Genomic DNA, 18,959 nt, shown 5'->3' with positions numbered 1-18,959 from the left:
GTTTCACATGCAAACAGTTCAGTCAAAAAAGAGCCATATACAACACGATTTGTAATCAGTGAAGATCAGATTGAAATCAGTGAAGATTTGATCTAACGCTATCGCTAATTGTTCCATTATCCGAATACCCATGTTCCCCTGATTATCTTGGATAATCGAGGATCTACTGTATCGTGGACGAAACAAATAAATATGACCCAAGACGTGTGAGGTGTCCAATCAGAAAAATTTCACGGTTGTGTTGGCAGAAGATTCACAAAAAAATAGTTAGAAACAAAACAGTTCGAAGTTTTTGCATATGTCTATCGAGGCAGTACTGTACTCATTGAAATTTCGAATCTAGTTTAGGTTCGACTGTAGGAAGTACTATTTTCTAAAATACTTCTAGAGGTTTCGCATCCAATCAGCCAAGGCTTGAACGTGTTCGCAAGATACTCGATCCCATCGCTAGCTTCTTTGCATGCTGATGCGTCGTGATCAGTTCACCACCCTTCTGCAGCTTTTCGTTACTGTTCTCCGGATGTACACGGTGGCCCATAAGTTACGAGCCGGTCGACCACGATCTTGTGATTCACCTAAAGAATACAAATTAATTTTCTGTACGTTGCTGTTTAGATTAATTTAGAGAGAATTTTTTAGAGAATTTTTAATTTTTCTGTGTGACAGTATTTTTGTTCGTATTTTACAAGAAGATACGTAGCATTTATTAAAGTATTATAACTATACAAATGTACTTGCAAAATTAAGATATTCGATGAAGTCGAAAATCAGGTAACAATATTCTTAAATTCTGCTAATGTCTTCACAGTTTTTACTCGTCTATTGTTGCTATAAATGCATAAAACTCTCAGTCCAGTTATAACCATAACCATTGTTGTTGACAATGTCTTGCCTAGTGTTGACTATTGTTATTAAGTGCTGGTTCGTATTAAAGTAACAACTTTTTTATTTGTCAGCAATTCTATGCTTTTCCCAGAGCAAAGTACGAAGCATGGAGATTATGTGACATTAACATATTATTGACCGGATGCAATGGAACGGATATCCTTATCGCTTTTCACCAGAATCGTAAAAAGTGAAGTATAGAAGATGCCATTTGACCTCCCAGCTCACCTGAGCAACAAAACATACCAATTGTCATGTTCCGTTAATAACATTTGACAAACGAGAGACGTCAATTGCCGTTTCTGGATAGCAACGTTCGAAAAATGAAAGACAGCAATTATCGTTTCCGGCCAATAATGTGTTAATCATGAAGAAGCATATTTATGGCTTCTACTTTCAGTTTTATATGTACAGGCGGACTCTTATAGCATGTTCCATGATCATTGCGAACGTTGACTGCAATAACGTAATCCCTTGAATATTGATCTTGGGCTTTTACTCGGGGTTTAGTAACCTGTTTCATTTCCTTGAAATAATCTCATAGGAAGAAGTCAGGCTCTGTCAAATCCGGCGAGCGTGATGGTCAGTTTCCTTCGTATCCTGTTGACATAACATGCTGTAGACAGAGGAAGCAGTGGAAGACGTTTGCGTGATGCGATTTGTCACACCTTATACTCTGTTATGTAAAAAACGAAAATCACGATATTTAACAAATAAAAATAACCGAGGTTAAAATAACATCAAATTCAATTGGTTAAAGTGGTGGTTTCACGAAAAAGAAAATTCTAGATATTTATTAAGGGGTAGTTTCACGAAGAGGGAATTTTGAATATTTGTTTCGGGGTAAGATGAACAAAATTTTAGGTGTCTGTTGGGGGACGATTTCACAAAACAAAAGGAAACTATACATTTTTGTTAAGGGGTGATTCTTTTTTGTTCACGATGAGGAAAATTCCAAATGTTTGCTAAGGGGTGATTTCACGAAAAAGAAAATTCCAAAACTTTATTAAGGGGTGATGTCACGTAAAATAAAATTCTAAACGTTTGCTAAGGGGTGATTTCACGAAAAAGAAAATTCTAAAACTTTGTTAAGGGGTTTTGTCACCTACAATAAAATTCTAAAACTTTGTTAAGGGGTGATGTAACGTAAACTAAAATTCTAAATGTTTGCTAAGCGGTGATGTCACCCAAAATAAAATGCTAAAAGTTTGTTAAAGGGTGACTTTACAGAAAAGAAAATTCCAAACTTTTGTTAAGGGATGAAAGAAGAGTATTTTAAGGAAGGGGATGATTTCCTGAGAAAGGAAATTTTAAATTTTTGGTTAGGGGGTGATTTCACAAGTCGGCAAGTGTTCCTTGCAAGTGTCGTTGTCAAACTGGTTTCCGTTGCGGGGGTGTGGTTATTTTGCGAGAGAAATAGGAACAATTAAAACTTTCAGTTTTTGATTGTGAAATAAAATGTTGTTTTGTTTGATTTCAGCCTCGGGAGGGGGAGGTTCGATGTTGGTCCCTCCCGTGGCCCAAAGTGGGGATCGTGCCGTGGCCGACACGGGTACCCGGGCCCAACAAACGTCCGGCCCTGCCGCGGCGGCAACCCTATGGCCCTTAGCACCTGCACAATCCAATCAGGTTCCTAACCAACAATCACAGGGCATACCACCTTTGGCCGCCACTCCTGCACCCGCTCACAACCAAGGTAAACATTCATTTCAACCAAACAAACAGTTCTGGACCATTTTAAAAGATTCTACTTAAAACATAGGGGGGAGTAGTCGAATTTCGACCAGCGCCTAGGTTGGACCTAATTTACAAATCATAGTTAATTATCACCACTAGTAATACTGTAAGTATTTTTCTTGTTGAGGGCATACGGGTAAACCAGATTCAGGACATAATTTCTAATCAATTAACACTGTAACTAACTCTTGATACACCTTTCTTTCTCAAAATGGAAATTGAGAAAATTTTTCTGATCCAAATTCGGCTACTCTTCCTCTTCCTCTTTCCAAATTCTACACTACAGAACATTCTTATGTTTTCGTATTTTTACTAATTGTTTATATCTCGTGGCGGCAGAAGAATTGAAAGAATTGAAAAATGTCAATTATTTGAACTTATTGGAGTCACTAGAGGAGGAAAGAAATGTCTCGGCCTCTGTGTCTTGCAACTGTAGTAAAAAATTTAAAAAATTTTCTTTTCAATTTTTAAATTTTAAAACAGTATATAATATGTCAATATTGATCCAATTGACAGTCCCTAAATTCGCAGTCACCGAACAGCCAGGCTCTGTACTCTGTAAATTTATCAAATGGTGTTAAGGTTCGAAGGGGGATCCCCAATGAATTAATAGAAAATAAAGATAACAGTATGATATCATTCGCCAGATATTTTCTTATCGTACTTTCGAGTAATCAATTTGTGTACATACATCCCATACCGGGAAATGGTTTCTCCGTAATACGTAGTCATTCATCGTGATAAAATGAAGGAACGTGTACCTTGAAGAAGCTAAGATTAAGAGCTTACGTTTGTTGTTTACTGCCATATTTTCCTACCGGTCAGCAGCTTACTAAAATTAGTGATCCATTTGGCAGTAGAATTTTGATAACTTGAAAATGTCGATTTTTTTTTTTTGAAACCTTAAGTGTACAAAAAATTGGAATAAAGGTGTATTAACTTTTAAATGTTGGGTTTTGAAAAGTAGACACCCTTCGAACTATAAATTTTCTAGTTTATTTATATCTTAAAAACTGTAGCAGATATATGAAAGTGATACGGTATGAGAAAAGTTAACTAGATTAACGAGTTAAAAATAGACTAAATTGAATTGTCGATGAAACATTCGATTGACTAAGAAAGGAACGCACCAAGCTTAAATCCGCCACGTAGAGAGGGTAGTTACCGGGGAAAACCGGATTATTGATTTTTCTTCTCTTTTTCTATTTCATCGCATAAAAAGATCTGCAACAAATCTGGCACATATATCTAAATCCGTAAAAGGGAAAATAAAAGATTTCAACGGGAAGTTCGAAATTTATCTTGTGCAATATTCTGAACGAATATAGTTTCGAAATAAATTGAAATATATATTATTCACTGTTATTCAATTTGACAGAATGTAGAACGAATAGAATGAAAACACTAAGTCTGAACTCGAATGAAATAAATTATTTGTGCACGTTTCCTAAAAAGAAAAATGAAAATCAATGTTGTCGAATATCAATTTTATCGTGCACGTGAGTTTTATTCAGACGAAAAATTATATTTGTTAAAGAAAGAAACAAAGAAACTTCGTAAATCAAGAGAGCAAATGTTGACAAAACTGATAAAAATTCTATTTCCCGAACCTTTATTTATGTAATGTTCGATTCTTGAGAGAAGAAGGCATACAACATCGCCACCCATACAAGCCGAAATAGCTCAGCTGGGAGAGCGTTAGACTGAAGATCTAAATGTCCCCGGTTCAATCCCGGGTTTCGGCAGTTCGCTTTTTTTTTTAATTTTACTTTTTTTCTCGTTCAATTTACCATTCCAAACATCATTGTTATCAGATGTACATTTTTTAACCGTCCATTTATTCGTATTTTTAACAATAATGGCAAGGGACGTAGGTATTTGCGAGCTCACTTTTTCTTGGCCAATTCAGTTTTATGGCTGAATTCCTGCAGAAGAGAGACATATAAGGTAGCACTGCTCATCGGCCGAAATAGCTCAGTTGGGAGAGCGTTAGACTGAAGATCTAAATGTCCCCGGTTCAATCCCGGGTTTCGGCAGTTCGTTTTTTTTTTCTCATTTAGTTTTTTTTTTCTCATCCGAATTATAATTCTGAATAACGTTGACATAAAGAGAGAATGTTTTTTTTATCGTTTATGACTTGTATTTTTAATAATAACGGTGAAAATCCCGATCATCGGTATGCTTATTAATTTTTTTCTGTTTCATTTCTTCGTTAACATTTCCTTTTCTCATGTACATTTCATTTCGGTGTGAAAACTCAACAGACGTCGTGTACCTAAGGCATAAGGCCGTATTCCTGTGGCCGAAATAGCTCAGCTGGGAGAGCGTTAGACTGAAGATCTAAATGTCCCCGGTTCAATCCCGGGTTTCGGCAGTTCGTTTTTTTTGCAATTTTATTCTTTTTTCTTGTTCAAATTACAATTCCAAACGTCACTGGCATGAAAATTGAATTTTATAATCATTCGCTTACTCATCTTTTTAATGAAAACGATAAAAAAACCCTGGTTTCCGTGATCTTATATTTTTCTTCTTTTCTGGTTCATTGTTTTTATTGCAATTTACTTTTTTTCACCATTTCATTTCATACAAAGGAATCCGACTAGAAGAACGACATGTACGACAGTACACCTCGGTGGCCGAAATAGCTCAGCTGGGAGAGCGTTAGACTGAAGATCTAAATGTCCCCGGTTCAATCCCGGGTTTCGGCAGTTCGCTTTTTTTTCAATTTTCTTTCTTTTTCTTGTTCGAATTACCATTCCAAACGTCATTGTTGTCAAGAGTTAATTTTATCAGCGCGAATTTGTTTATTATTTTAATAATAACGGTTATATTACACCACCGAGATCATCGAGCTCTCACATGTACTGTTTTCATACTGTACCTCTCCACGAAAGATTTTTTTAATATTCGTATTTTATCAATTAATATTCCTGTATATTTTTCGTTTCATTCATCCCAGCTTTTCAGTCTTCATAATAAACGCTACACCTAATTCACGAAACACGTATGAACGTGTTCACGTTCTCGTAAATCTTTATTTTATCACAATCCTGCTTTAACAAATCTCTTTTGTTCCTTTTATTTACCATTGCTTTATTTCTACAGAAATGCAGTATCGATAAATCAATTTCAATAAATCTATTTTTTACGAAAATAATGTTCGTTATAAATTCCATACCGTTGTAATCCGTGGAAACTCGAATATAAAAGGCTGCAGTCGTACCTATTATATTGAATGCTTACCGTGATATTTTACAATACATAAAAATTATTTAAAACGTATATCATTTAAAAGTAATACTTTTTCATTAATACAACTTAAGTGTAAAATAATGAAAATAAAATATACACAATATAAATATAATAAAATAGTGATACAAGACATTGTTAAAAAATAATACAATTTCAATCATTTATTTGTAGTTATTCAAGTTGTAAAGATGGTTTTGGGGAAATATATAACAAGAATGTATTATCCTATTATAAGAATCTATTATATTGTGCTCGATAGCTTCAGCGTTAAAATAGTGCATTTATAACTTAATATTGTAAAACGTCATTTAAATATTTTCTTCCACACACAGTAAAAAGTGAAAATAAATAATTAACGGGAAGTTTAAATGACAATATATTACTTTTAGAAAATATTAATTAATTAAAAACACTTTAATTATTTGATTCTTCGAATGACAACATATTAAATATTGTATGTGAGATACAATCTAAAATTATAACAGTAAATCGAAAAATAATTTACATGGCTATAATCTATTTAGATCAAGTGTAACAAATCACTGTAAGTCAACCTTGTACAATAGGATCAGTGTAAACTAGTTGCAACTGATTTGTGACTGTTTAAAAAAAGAAGCTGTGCAACCATAACAGCGCTGCTTGTGCTCTTCACACGAAACGTTCTCACGTTTGTTATTATTAATATATTATTTTCTAAATTTCTTACATGTAGCCACGAAGCTATGGAGGCGAAGAATAGACATTGTGCTCATTCGAATGGGAAAGAGTGGGGATGGGTGGTGCAAATTAAAAAGTGTCACAGATTTAGTAAAATCGATGTGGAGCACCACTGTAAATCAGTATGAGCGTGCAAGGTATAAAAAGTCAATTTCGTACTTTTACGATGTTACAGGTGTGAGTCGTTACGGGCTGTACTCGTTATTTCCTGGGGGTGGCGGGGGTAGTTACGTCGCGACCACCCCCGCCACCCCAGGTCCACCCACGCCAGCACGAGCTTATCACGCGACAACACACAAGGGTAAGTTTACTACGATTTATAAATATCATTAATATTTTATTTATACTCGTTACATTCCACCCCCCTCCCTCCTCCCCAACGTTCCTAACGCGTCGCCTTGTTTTTCGCCCGGCTTTATCGAGACCCCCCCCCGCGACCGTCGTGCAAATAAATGTTCACATCAGTAAACGGCCGGACGTTTATGCAAATTCGCTATTTCTAGATATCAATTTATGGAGCAGAAAGTTGGGCAGAATTTTATTCCCCTGTAGTACTATCGGGTTTATTTTGTTCGCGGCGGCAACACACGTACGGCGTTAAACTTTATTCAAATCTTTATTTCGCTGAGGTCTGCGTGCTATCACGGGCCCGCGGACTTTTATGCAAATCCTGTATGCTAATTTTTTACGGGCAACCATCGAGAGCACAAAGGCATATATTGTAGATTTTTTTTTTCAATCTCGAATTAATTCTCTATGACCTGGTAAAACTTTCAAATTATTTGTTTGGTACTTGGATCTCCTTTTTTCGTTTGTTTTGACTTTCCGCCCGTTTTCATAATTGGAATAAGTGGAACATAGAAAACAAGCACACAAGCCTTCTGTATACATACAATTTTCTGATAAACAGGTAGAAAAAGATTAAAACTTTTGCACACACTTGATGATCATTAGACTGCGGATTTTATGCATTTATGGCCAAAATGGGTAGGCGTATTTTAAAACAGTAAAAACATTAGATAAATTTCAATCTATAAGAAAGAAAATGAATTTCTATTTCGCTCCAGTCTGTTGCAATTCAGGCAGAAAGTTTTTATTTTCCATAAAGATCCGCAGTCTATATTTTAGTATTTCACCTTCCAAAAACGGGAAAAGTCAGGCGGTCAAAATTTACGGCTTTCGTGCAGTGGCTCCAATAATTGCGCATATGGGGTTCTACATTTGCATGAAGTTGCACATCATCCGTTCTTCCTTTTGAATTTCGTTATCGCGTCGAAAGTCGACAGAATTTATTCGTCGCGTTAGTTTCGGGATCGGGGGAAGTACGAAGGTTGTGCCATTGTCTTTAATTTCCCCCGAAAATTTCCCATTATCCGGTAAACAGCTGCAGCAGGTGACGGGGCCCGGCCTCGGGCAATCATTATTGTCGGGGTGCGTATATTATTTTATTTAGATTGCATCGCGCCGGACAAATTATTGGCACGCGCGTGTTCGACGGGTTGGCCAGGCATAAAGCAGCTTCGAGAAGCTGCCACGAAGAAGTTCGGGACTTCTGGCACCGCGCGGCCACGGCGGCACGGGAACAGCTGGCCCTGTCTTTAATTTATTTCCCCGGGAAGTATCGACCTTTTGCTGCCCGCGCGTTAAGTTTGAAGAGCGACGCCCGCGTACGCTTTATTCGATAATTATCGGCCGTACACGAAGGTCCTGTTTCTGTCTGCGACCACGTCGTATATCAAACCCCGGCCCCCGACAACTAACGCTGTCTCGTATTTACGATGTCGGAAGCCCGTACGTTTCCAAGACGCTGTCAGAAAATTTGTCAGTCGGCGAAAAAGCTGTATCAACCGGCCACCATGTGGAAACTATCGCGTCTACTCTGTGACAATACTATTCTACCAAAAACTAACGCGCTCCCATATACGGGTCACGGCGATTTAGAACGAAAAGTTAATTCGTGCACGAAGCCAAGCTCTGCGGATCAAGTTAATTACAGTGTTTACTCTGTATTATCTGGAGTGACGGAGAAATTTATCTTCTTTCTTAATGTGTTTAACAGCCTGAAAATAATATAAAAATATTTGTTTAAATTAGACCTGCTACACATAATAAATTGTTCCATGGTGGTACCGGATTAAAGGCAGCCGTTCGCTTAACAGCACACGAACGTCACCAGACCGAAGTACAGTGATTTCTCTATATACGACGCCAAGGCCTGGGTGATAAACGACGCGGAATTATCCCCACTGCCGTGTACCCCGTGAGGAGCCATGAACCGAGGCCTCTAGAGCTTAGCTGTCCTTTTCTACGTTCAGAATCGTTTCTCCTGGCCGATACATGTCCTTGGCTAGACCCGTGTTTTGGACATGTATCGAGTAAACACTGTAGCCTTTTGCACGTTGATTGCACCAGAGAATTTTGCGCGTTTCGTGCTGGTTTCGCGTGTGTCATTTACGTAGAAGCGATCAGCGTCATCAACCCCATAAGTGAACCTACAAACTGCGACGATTCATTTCAATTATAAGTTCTTTTTTTACACGATTTTTAAATAACACGGCCCCCCAAAAAGATACGTATTAGGGTGGTCCTTATTTTTCGATTTTAGATTTTTTCTAGACTCATCCCCCTAAATAGTGAGAAAATAATGTGCGCAAAATTTGCGGGAAAGTTTTAAAATTTTAACGATTTCATGTTATTCTCTAACGCAACTGTATTTAGTTATTTTGGAGATATCATTAAAAGACATTGCCTTGGATGAATAATGTTGAGATTTATGTGTTACTTAATACTAAACCTACCGCGGTCAAAGTGACTGGTTTTCTATGTCACAATTATTGAAATTATAAAAACGTTTTCATACTAAATTGACTGATAGTAATCGACTTCTTTATTTAAACACATATTATAATGAAAATCGTACAAAGTCTAAGTAAATTCAATCGTCTCCCTACTATGAGACGTTTCATTTTTATATTATTTGTGCTCGGTAGGTTTAGTATTAAAAAAAAAACACGGAAAATCTTTAAATTTACCTATTAAATTCAGCGTATGATGCAGAAAGGCGAAAATTTCAAGTTGCCTAAATTGAAAATGCAACAGGGGGCGTGCGCGACCCACGTGGCACGGTGTGCGCGTGTTAGTTGAATAACTCTGATTTTTGCGGGAATTTTTGGGATTTATATTCGGTGCTTAACGTGTTAAACAAAGTTTAGCTCGATGCTGATCCATTTAGATCGGTGATCTGTGACGCTATGGAGCACGCGGAGGCCGGCTTTCTGTTTCGAGCGGCTTTCGGCTCCTCGGTTCTTTTCTTCTCACGCGAAGAGCGTGCTCTCTCGCGCGCGCGCGCGCGCTTTGCTAGCCGTCGTTTTGGGTTACTCCTCGGACAATGAGGTCGTTAGGGGGCGTACGAGAAGAGAAGTAGAAAGTAGACGGACGATGCTTCGCCACCCTCGCGTTCTCGAGCATCGCGGCGTCTCTTCCTTGTTCCCTCCTCTTCAACACCTCCGGGCTGGATTCCCGGCTGGATATCTCGCCCCTTCCTCCTTTTTCGATGACCGACGCGAGAGGAGAAGCTGGCCAGGACGCGCCGCGCCGTGCACGACGGAATTCTATTTGGCCCGAGAGTTTTTCTAACCCCCCTCGCCTCGACCCGAGCCCCTCATTTACCCCGTTTTAATTGCATAATTGTGCCATTGTGCCCCGGTGCGGACGGGGGGCCGTGAATGGCCCGGGGTCCCTTCACGCGCCGCCTCCGACCAGGCCACCTTTCGAGGTGAGAAAAACTGCCAAGCGGGGACCGAACCGGAGTCCGAGGATAGTTCGTGGCAGCCCAGGAATTCGCCGGCTCCGCACGGTGGACGCGCGCGAATCACGTTTACCACGGGTCTAATTAGTTTGATGAGTCTGCGGACGGATTAGCAGTGCCCCCGACCCGATCGGTTACATTCGTTTCGAGAGCTGTTTCGAATTCGCTGCGGCTCCCCCGAATATTCGAACGATTCGCGATCGAGGGTAACTCGCGGACCGTTCCACCGATGTGTAGTCACTGTCGTTAAGGGGGCCGGCATGGTTTGAAATCCATATACGTATGCAAGGGTCAAAACCTTTTCAAACTACCGCTTCAATATTGCAATGAGCAGTTTAGAAGTGGTCAATTGTGTTTCCTAAAAGTCCAACCTACGTCTGTATGGAGCCCAAATTGCGAATTTCTACCTCATCCTGGAGTAATTTGTAATATTCGGCAGAAAATTCGAATTCTGAAGCAAGTATGACGTCACAAGATGGCTGCCGCTGAGAGATTCTCTTAATTTCGAGAGATTTAGTGTTCGTATCGAAAAAAAGGCTCTATACAGACGTAGCAAAGACATGTACAAACACGGTGGTATGCATTTTTAATTGATTACTTACTTATTTAATACGTAAAATGTTTAGAAAAAAAGGCACAGCGTAATATAGCGTGACAGTCAAGGCCAAATGCCTGCCGGCCCCCTTAAGAGCCAAGGGTAGTCACATGACTTTTTCAAGATCAAAATAAAATATTGCTCAATTTGTAGCCAGAGATATTTTCGGAGATTTCACCCACAGAAAACTCGTCCAATGGTATAAAAATGCTTGGATTCCACGGCATGCGCATCGTCAATTTTTAGCCTACATCTAACGCTTATATTACCAATTATCTGCACAATCTCGTCAGCTCCATGACCAGCGCGCGCTAGATTGAACCTTCCTCTTTCGAATGAGCCCTTTCCCAGCGAAAAATATTCTCATATAAGGACGAAAAGTTGGGGCACGTAAAACCATTTTTCGCCTATTTTTGTGTCGGTAACGTAGTTACTCTACCTTATCGCGAGTCTACGGAGTCTTGGCTCTTGACTTTTGGACGGATTTGACGGACGCTTTCACTGTTAGGTTGGCGCATATCGAACGTCTAATTTTTAACAGTAGGGAGATCGGGGAAATACCGTCAATGATGTATTATTATTACAAAATGACGCGTCTTCGTAATCTATCCTTTTGCAACAAAAGATATCGCCGCGCGGCCGACAAATTCATAGAATAAAGGGAAACCGAATAGGTACCCTGATCCGAGAAACGGCAGCAACCGATCCTAGACCACTGCCGTTTTTCGAGACAAAACTGTACGCGTGTTGGGACTCATTTTAACCGGAAAAAACGTCACAAGTACGTTGGTAATACTTCCATAAAAATTTATAAAAATTTTATAAAAAAAGTTATGTTAACGATCGCGTTTCCGGGCCCCCAAAAGGGGTTCAAATTTTTCACAAATATCGTGTGCATCTCTCTCACATACATCGAGGCATTCCAGCACTTAGAAAATAAGTTTCTGCTGTCTTTTTTTTTTAGTCAATTGGGATTTACTTTGCGGTACGTCTCGAAGCAGTGCGCCTCGGCTTGTCTAAAATCGAATCTCGGACCGCGAATCCGAGATTTCAATTATCCCCGGCACAATGCAAATCCGCGCGGACGAACCGCAACCCGCTCGCGTGTCTCCGGCACACGCGCGTGTCTCGCTCCTTTTCTTTTTCGTTCCGATCGTTTCGAACACCGTTCCCCGGCTAAACGATGTTGCAGCTCCCCTCGAATCGCCTTCTCAGATTTATCGAATTTCTTATCTTTCATGCTGCGGATCGATCGCAGAACGAACAGGTGAGTGCACTCGAGCAAACGGAGTTATTCTTATAATTTTGCATAATACCTCATGCCAGTGAGCGCACATTCTGTTACGGATAATGTATTTTTTTAAAAATTAATATATAAACTCTTGATCTATCTTCTCATTTAGAGCGTGTAGAATACAATACCGAAACTGTATTCTACAATATCAAATCATAAACTTCTATTGAAGAATCAATTTTATTTTAACTCAAACTACGTAATTACTCATGTTTTTAATGTAGAAAATGTTTCCACTAACAATAACGGATTTTTCGAAGATATTAAAAACATGCTTTTGGCAATGTCTACCTCCGTCACCGAAAGATGAAAAAGTGTTCCAATTCTTTGTCATGATACTTAATTTTTTTAGAATTCACGTAAAAATGCAAAGGAATTCGTCATCTTATTAATGTTTCTTTTTTAAATGTCATTAACGTATGAGTACTATTTTTCATATTTAATACACGCTCAAATAAATTGATAAATCAATAAAATCGTGTCTTTGTCACTTCGCATCGGAACATGTACCAGTAAAATATTTTTCAAAAAAATTCTACGGTCCCTGTTTCAATTAAAACCGACTAAGAACTCCCATAACTCTTTCGACCTGCGATTCGAATTTTCCTGGACTCGCTGCACCTGCAAACAATCGCGAAAAGAATCGCGAAGCAAAGGGTTGACGGAAGAAAACGCGATCGCATCAGGCACGAATCTGCGAACACGGAAGCGTTCCGCGGATTAGTGCAAAAGGATAGCAAGCCTAGGGACGGTTGTCGAAAACAGAAAAAAAAGAAGATCAGTTGCATTTCCCTCTCCACTGGTCCAGTTTTCTTTCTCCGTTTCTCGTTCCCCTCGTCGAGGGGGCTATCCCGAGCAATTTAAATGAATTTGCATGGATTTTCCATTTATCCGTCTGCCGTCCGTTTATTGCATATTTATCGAAAACGGCGAACAACTAATGCGATAAATTTCAATAAGCCCGCCGGGCGACGCGTCACTCGGCAACTTTAATATTCATACAAATTCGGTGGATATTCGATGAAGTCGGGGAGGGGGGAGGGGTGAAGTAGGGGTGGGGGGATGGGACTTGTCGCCGTTTGCGAAATCAGGAAACGCAAGCGGCTTAAGCCACCGGGGGCAGGGGCTTCGGTTACAGAGCTTCTACGGGCACGTACAGAGACACGAACGATCCTCCGGACGAGGATGCTGATTTACGATCGAAAGTCCGAGTCGGAACGATCCTCGCGAGATCCACTCAAGCCAGCTAACTTCTGTCATGTTTTTCCCGCGGAGCCACTGCGCGATCTCTTAGCGATCCGGCGATCGGCTTGTCCAGTTAAAAATTCCCGCTTGTTAGAAACTTTACTGCCCTTCGCGTCGTCCTTCCTCTAATCTAATCCTCGTTTTCTTCAACGCTGTCGAAGAGCCACAAGGTCAAAATAATTTCGCCACTGTAATTAAAAATGTAGGGTTCAAGACCCTTAAAGATAAAGATCGTTCCTTGAACTCTAGTAGATATCTACTAGAGTTCACTAGTACAGTGAGTTCTCGATATTTGTCAACAACACGGGTCCTGCCAGCGTCATGTATCGTGCAGGAGCCATACCCGGTTATGTTTACACTCCTCGGCGTCCCAGGCCTCTCGTGCTTCGAGGTCCCTCGCGGGGTATACCCCCCGGTAGTGGGGATAATTCCGCGACATTTAACGTCCAGGCCTTGGCGACATATATAGAGAAATCACTGTATCTATTACGAACAAAATTAATTTTCGAAGATAGTCGAAGAGCTGTGTCACACATGATCAACGTGGCTGACAACGTGTTAATTTGCTGCTTGATGTCAACTCGAGATAATAATCAATACACTGTTCATGTATGTCTGGACATCCATCAGACTCACACGAATTTCGTATTTATGCTACAATGACTAGACTACGGGTCAAAATGAAAACGCGAAAGACACGTGAGCTTAGAGTCTAAAGCACTGTCCACACTGACGCAACAACGAGCAATTTTTAGTTTGATGTACAAAAAGAATTCAACAAGAGAATACAACAAAAGAAACAATAGAATACAACAAGCGGCAATAGAAAGTCGCTGGATTTTTGTCTTCGGTGTGGATACGGCTTAAGGCCGCAAAGCTTGAAGCCACAGAGGCTGATGACCAGGGATTGAAAACAGTTATGAACTGTTAAAAACTGTTATGAAGATATCGGTTCTGGATTATATCAGCGACGGTTATGGTTCTCGAGAACCGATAATATCTCGTCTCACCGATATAAGGACCGATATCCTCGTAACAGTTATAACATTATCTCGGTTCTGCGTAACTGTTTCAATCAGAACAGATATACAGGGTGAGTCTCGTAGCATGACGTAAGTTATTCGTTGAACCGAAAAAATGTTTAAACAAATATCGCGTGCTCTGCAGGGGGACGTACAGTGCTGCAATCTGTTTTCCGTTACGTTGCTTTTTTAACGAGATACGAGGGTCGCCTTCAGATTTTTCTGGCTCGGTTTTTTATGATTAAAGAATGAAATGAGTTCGCCAATATCTCGGCAACTATTAATTCCAAGCTCTACTTGGTGTAGTACTTATTTGCGCAGAATTTGGTGCTTCATGCGGATTCGAGAAAAGATATTGGGCATTCCGTTTAAAAAGCTGGAGGTGACCGAAAGAAGCAAGGTCAGACGAAACAGAGCACAGCACTGTATGTCCCCGTGGAAACCATGCAACATTTGAAAAATTGTGCCTTATAACAAATGACTTCCGATTATTTGGAGTGTTACTAGACTCACCCTGTGTAGCAGTTTGAAACAGTCATTTTCAGAACATTTTCCCTGCCGATGACACAGTTCGGGAAATGGGAAAAGTAGGAACGGTTGCATGAGGAAATCTTGGGATTGACTTTCGCTGCACCCTCGTTTTCGGACGAACCCCCCTAATTGGAAGAATTAGCTTCGATTCGATTATAGCGACGCAGAGGGTCGCCTTATTCTCGATCAGAGGGTCGGCGGAGCAGCCGATTGATTAATTGTTGGATTCTGTAGTTTCAGAGAGCGTGTTTTCCGCTGCCGTCGGGGTCGGTGTGGGTGGGTACACCTGGGGTGCTCCCACGCCACCACCCGGATCACCCTACAGCCCTGTCCCCGTGACGCAGCTCGAACTACTGGCCAAGAATTTGGCCAGTTTGGCTCCTCCGGGTCAACAGGCGCTCAGTCTTCAAGGTGTCGGTGTGAACGTCGGCAGTTTGCATCACGCACAACACACACAGCACACGCAACACACGCAGCACACGCTGAACCTGACTGGTCTGCATCATCTGCACCATGGTGAGTATCTTGAGACCGACGCTGAAGAGAATTGTACAGTGTCAAAACTGGCTGTGTCCACCCGAAGCATTTTTGACATTGTCACTCGCCATAATGCACGTAAATTGTTGGAAAGACTTTTTTAATATTGGTCCACACGGTTTGGACTTTTTCGGGAAGTTAGAACAACTAGTTTACAGAAGAACAATTTACTACGTGACGAAATTTTTAAAAAATTGCAATTGGTCAGTCGAATGATTATGGCTGCCTCGCTTAAGTTAGTCCGAGTCTAATTCAATCGGGATTTAACGGAAGTTTTATGATGAATATAAGTGAGGAGGTTTGGAAATCATCGTAAAAGTACAGCAAGAGTTAATTCATGTAAGGGCTGTTTGCAATTACCCGTTCCATGTATGGTATAGTAGCAGGCTCATGCATATTCAAAAGTTGAGCGAGTGCGTTAATATATATTTTTTAATGAACTGCGCCGTATACGGCGCGGCAGATCGAAATGAGTTAAGAAAAGATGGGGTAAAATACAATTTGTGTGTAGATAGCTTCATACACGAAGCGATAAAATCAATCAGACAATAGAGAAAATAGTGCTTTGTAAACTAGAAAATATAATTCGAAAACAATGTAACAAACGAACGCTGTCTATCATTTTCTGTCTAGTCGATAACAAATCTTTTGGATTTTATTTTCAGTGAACTGAAAAATCTACCGAACTGGATTTTTTTTTTGTTAGTATTTTGCCAGTAACCCAACAATGTTGGCCGTGTCGAATGGTTCTGTACATTTTGTTGGCACACAGCGCTTTTATTTTTAATTTGCATTCGTGTCTATTGTGTACGCAACATTCAAAAGTGATCAGAGGAAAGTTAAATATTCGAGCTTTTTCGCAATTTTTGCGAGGAATATTCTTTTAATAAAGGGGGAAAAATTGCTGGAATATTTAGTCGAGGATATTCAGTGTAACGTATTATCATTATTATATCGCGGTTATGTGATACGGCTGCATAAAAAGCATTAGAAAACGTTTATATATGCAGGCACATACTGTACACATATGGAGGTACACATAGGTTTTACACGTGGGTGAGATGTAATCAGAAGTAATTTGGAAATCTAACTCAGAAATCTTTCGACGATGTCACGACTGCCATAAATAGACCCGTTCGAACCTTTACGGTACCAATTCTCTTTTATATATTTCTTAACCTACTTCTTTGAGATCAATGTTGAAGCTATGCTCTATAAAATGAAGAAAAATTAATGGCTTACCTTAGGAAACTGAATACCAACATGGCGTCGCACTTAGCTGTCAAAAACGCTAAAAATCGCATATCTTCACGTATAACGTTTGAACTAGTGATCTCCTAGGTTTCAAACTTGGATTTTCGGCATTTTCTCGCGAAGATCTACAGGATTGCATAAAAAAAGGTCAAAAATGTCTAGTTTCCTTAGGTGAAGTTTAACCAAAATTAATTTTTATGTCTAGACGTTACTAGCAGCAAATGGCAAGGGATTAGTGCTCCTATAGGATTTAATATAATAAATAGCTATTAAACCTTTAGAATTTTTGAGACGTTCACGTAACTCCGGGTCAAAATGGACCTGAGTCCCAATGAAACCAAGAGGGTTATAACTAACTTGTGAAACTAACTTGTGAAGTATGGATAGCAGAAAAATAGAAAGGTGAAATAGTATTGATAACAGGAGACAGAAAATATACTACTCGAGAACTACCTATAGACATAACATTGTTAGAGTAACGCCGACTGTCAAGCTCGCTATAGAACGGTACGGCTGATTACGCGGAAAAGTAGTAAGACGAGAATTAGGAGAATCGCTGCAAGACGAAAGTTTTCTCCGCGCGTTTGAACGAAGGGTAGGATGAAAACTCGCGGATAGCAGAAGGCAGAAAATTATAGTACGCAACGGATCCGTATGAAAAGGATGCTTGAAATTTAGACTCGTGGTATCGCGAGCGCAGTCTGGGTAGACAGATCTTCAAAAAGAATGCACGAGAAAGGAACTTGATTTGCTCGGATTTCGAGCAAATTTATTCCAATGGAATCCTTTGCCTTTCTTGCTACAAATGTGCGAACGCTACTAATCTAAATATTCAATGTGCACAACCCTAACATCGCTTTATCTGCCGGAAGCTTATCAACGGGATTCTCAATAATTGAGATCGATGAGTGATTTCGAATAATCTTTGATATTCGCGCGAATCTACTGATCGATCATTGCCCAGCGACCGCTGTTCGACGATTCTCCCGGACGATCGTATCGAGACGAGTAAAAACAAATTTTTGCGAACAGGTGGTCTCCATCAGAACGCGTTCTCGCCGCAACTGTCACTGGTCACCGGGAACGCGCCAACCCTGACGATCAACAGCTTCTCGTCGCCGAATTCGACGGGGAACGTGGTGCCAACGACGGGAGTGGTCCTCCAGGAGTATCAGTCGCCGACAGGTTCGACTACCGGATGCTCGGTCACTGTGAACGGCACCTCGTGCCCGACCAGCTCGACGACGAGCACCATGGTGATGCAGGGAGCAGCGGACCAGGCCACCAGCAACCAGGTCGTCCAGGCCATCGGCAAGAAACGAGAGGCCTTCCTGCCCAGTCAAGGTCAGCCGGTGAAACTGGAGAACAAATCAACTAGGCAGCCCTGCGTTTGCAGGAACAGTGGTACGTATAGACGACGCCCGTCTCTTCCCGCTTCTTCCCTTTCATTTTATTCTCGTTTCTGCTCCGTTCCATCTTCTCCGGCTTTCTCTCTCTCTCTCTCTCTCTCTCTCTCTCTCTCTCTCTCTCTTCCTCTGTGACGTGCTTTTTAACGATCCAGACCGAGGTTTACGATCAGACCCCGAATTTCATCTGAACGAACCGCTTAGAGGCTCTTGAAGGAACAGAACGAGATCGAGCACACAGGACGCGTTGTTTCTAGCTCGCCATCTTCTTCGGGGCTGATCGATCTTGTCCGAAGAGCACGAACGCCTAACTTTCAATGTTTGGTACACCTACGCAGTATCTTATCGTACAGCGATGGTACACGAAAAATCTCCCAATTCTCCAGATCGCGTGACGTAAAAATCATTTTTATGGGCTCACCAGCATCTTTCTGCAAATGCGAAGAAACGTGTCCTATGTTTTATCGAGGTTTACTATAGTGCTCCTTACGTTGAAGTGATTACCATAAAAAAATACAATTGAGAAATCCAACACCCAAATATAACTTTATAACCAAATATAACTCCGTTTCTATAGAATAAACACAAACATAATCAGATGCTTTTTATTCAGTAACAAAAATATTTTTATCTTCTATAGTATAGAAGAAATACTTTTTAGTTGGTAACAAGAATA

The 18,959-nt window shown here is 40.3% G+C and overlaps 1 protein-coding gene and 4 non-coding genes across 10 annotated transcripts in view; all 5 read left to right on the top strand.

The window, feature by feature from the left end:
• The window catches only part of Wge (BAH domain and coiled-coil containing protein winged eye), a 153,044-nt gene that overhangs the window by 97,756 nt on the left and 36,329 nt on the right, over positions 1–18,959 (top strand). For all 6 annotated transcript variants that reach the window (XM_076789790.1, XM_076789789.1, XM_076789788.1 and 3 more), the window contains 4 exons: positions 2,366–2,581; positions 6,767–6,892; positions 15,321–15,602; positions 17,910–18,281. In XM_076789790.1, the coding sequence (XP_076645905.1) occupies positions 2,386–2,581; positions 6,767–6,892; positions 15,321–15,602; positions 17,910–18,281 (976 nt within the window). In that variant the 5' untranslated portion in view covers positions 2,366–2,385. The remainder of the gene's footprint in view (positions 1–2,365; positions 2,582–6,766; positions 6,893–15,320; positions 15,603–17,909; positions 18,282–18,959) is intronic.
• Positions 4,295–4,367, top strand: Trnaf-gaa (transfer RNA phenylalanine (anticodon GAA)). Its single transcript has one exon. It is a non-coding gene; the product is annotated as a tRNA-Phe (tRNA).
• On the top strand, positions 4,586–4,658 carry Trnaf-gaa (transfer RNA phenylalanine (anticodon GAA)). Its single transcript has one exon. It is a non-coding gene; the product is annotated as a tRNA-Phe (tRNA).
• On the top strand, positions 4,924–4,996 carry Trnaf-gaa (transfer RNA phenylalanine (anticodon GAA)). Its single transcript has one exon. It is a non-coding gene; the product is annotated as a tRNA-Phe (tRNA).
• On the top strand, positions 5,258–5,330 carry Trnaf-gaa (transfer RNA phenylalanine (anticodon GAA)). The gene has a single exon. It is a non-coding gene; the product is annotated as a tRNA-Phe (tRNA).

The sequence above is a fragment of the Halictus rubicundus genome, chromosome 6, assembly GCF_050948215.1.
Source record: "Halictus rubicundus isolate RS-2024b chromosome 6, iyHalRubi1_principal, whole genome shotgun sequence".
Taxonomy (NCBI): domain Eukaryota; kingdom Metazoa; phylum Arthropoda; class Insecta; order Hymenoptera; family Halictidae; genus Halictus; species Halictus rubicundus.
This window is presented reverse-complemented; position numbering and strand designations above follow the sequence as displayed.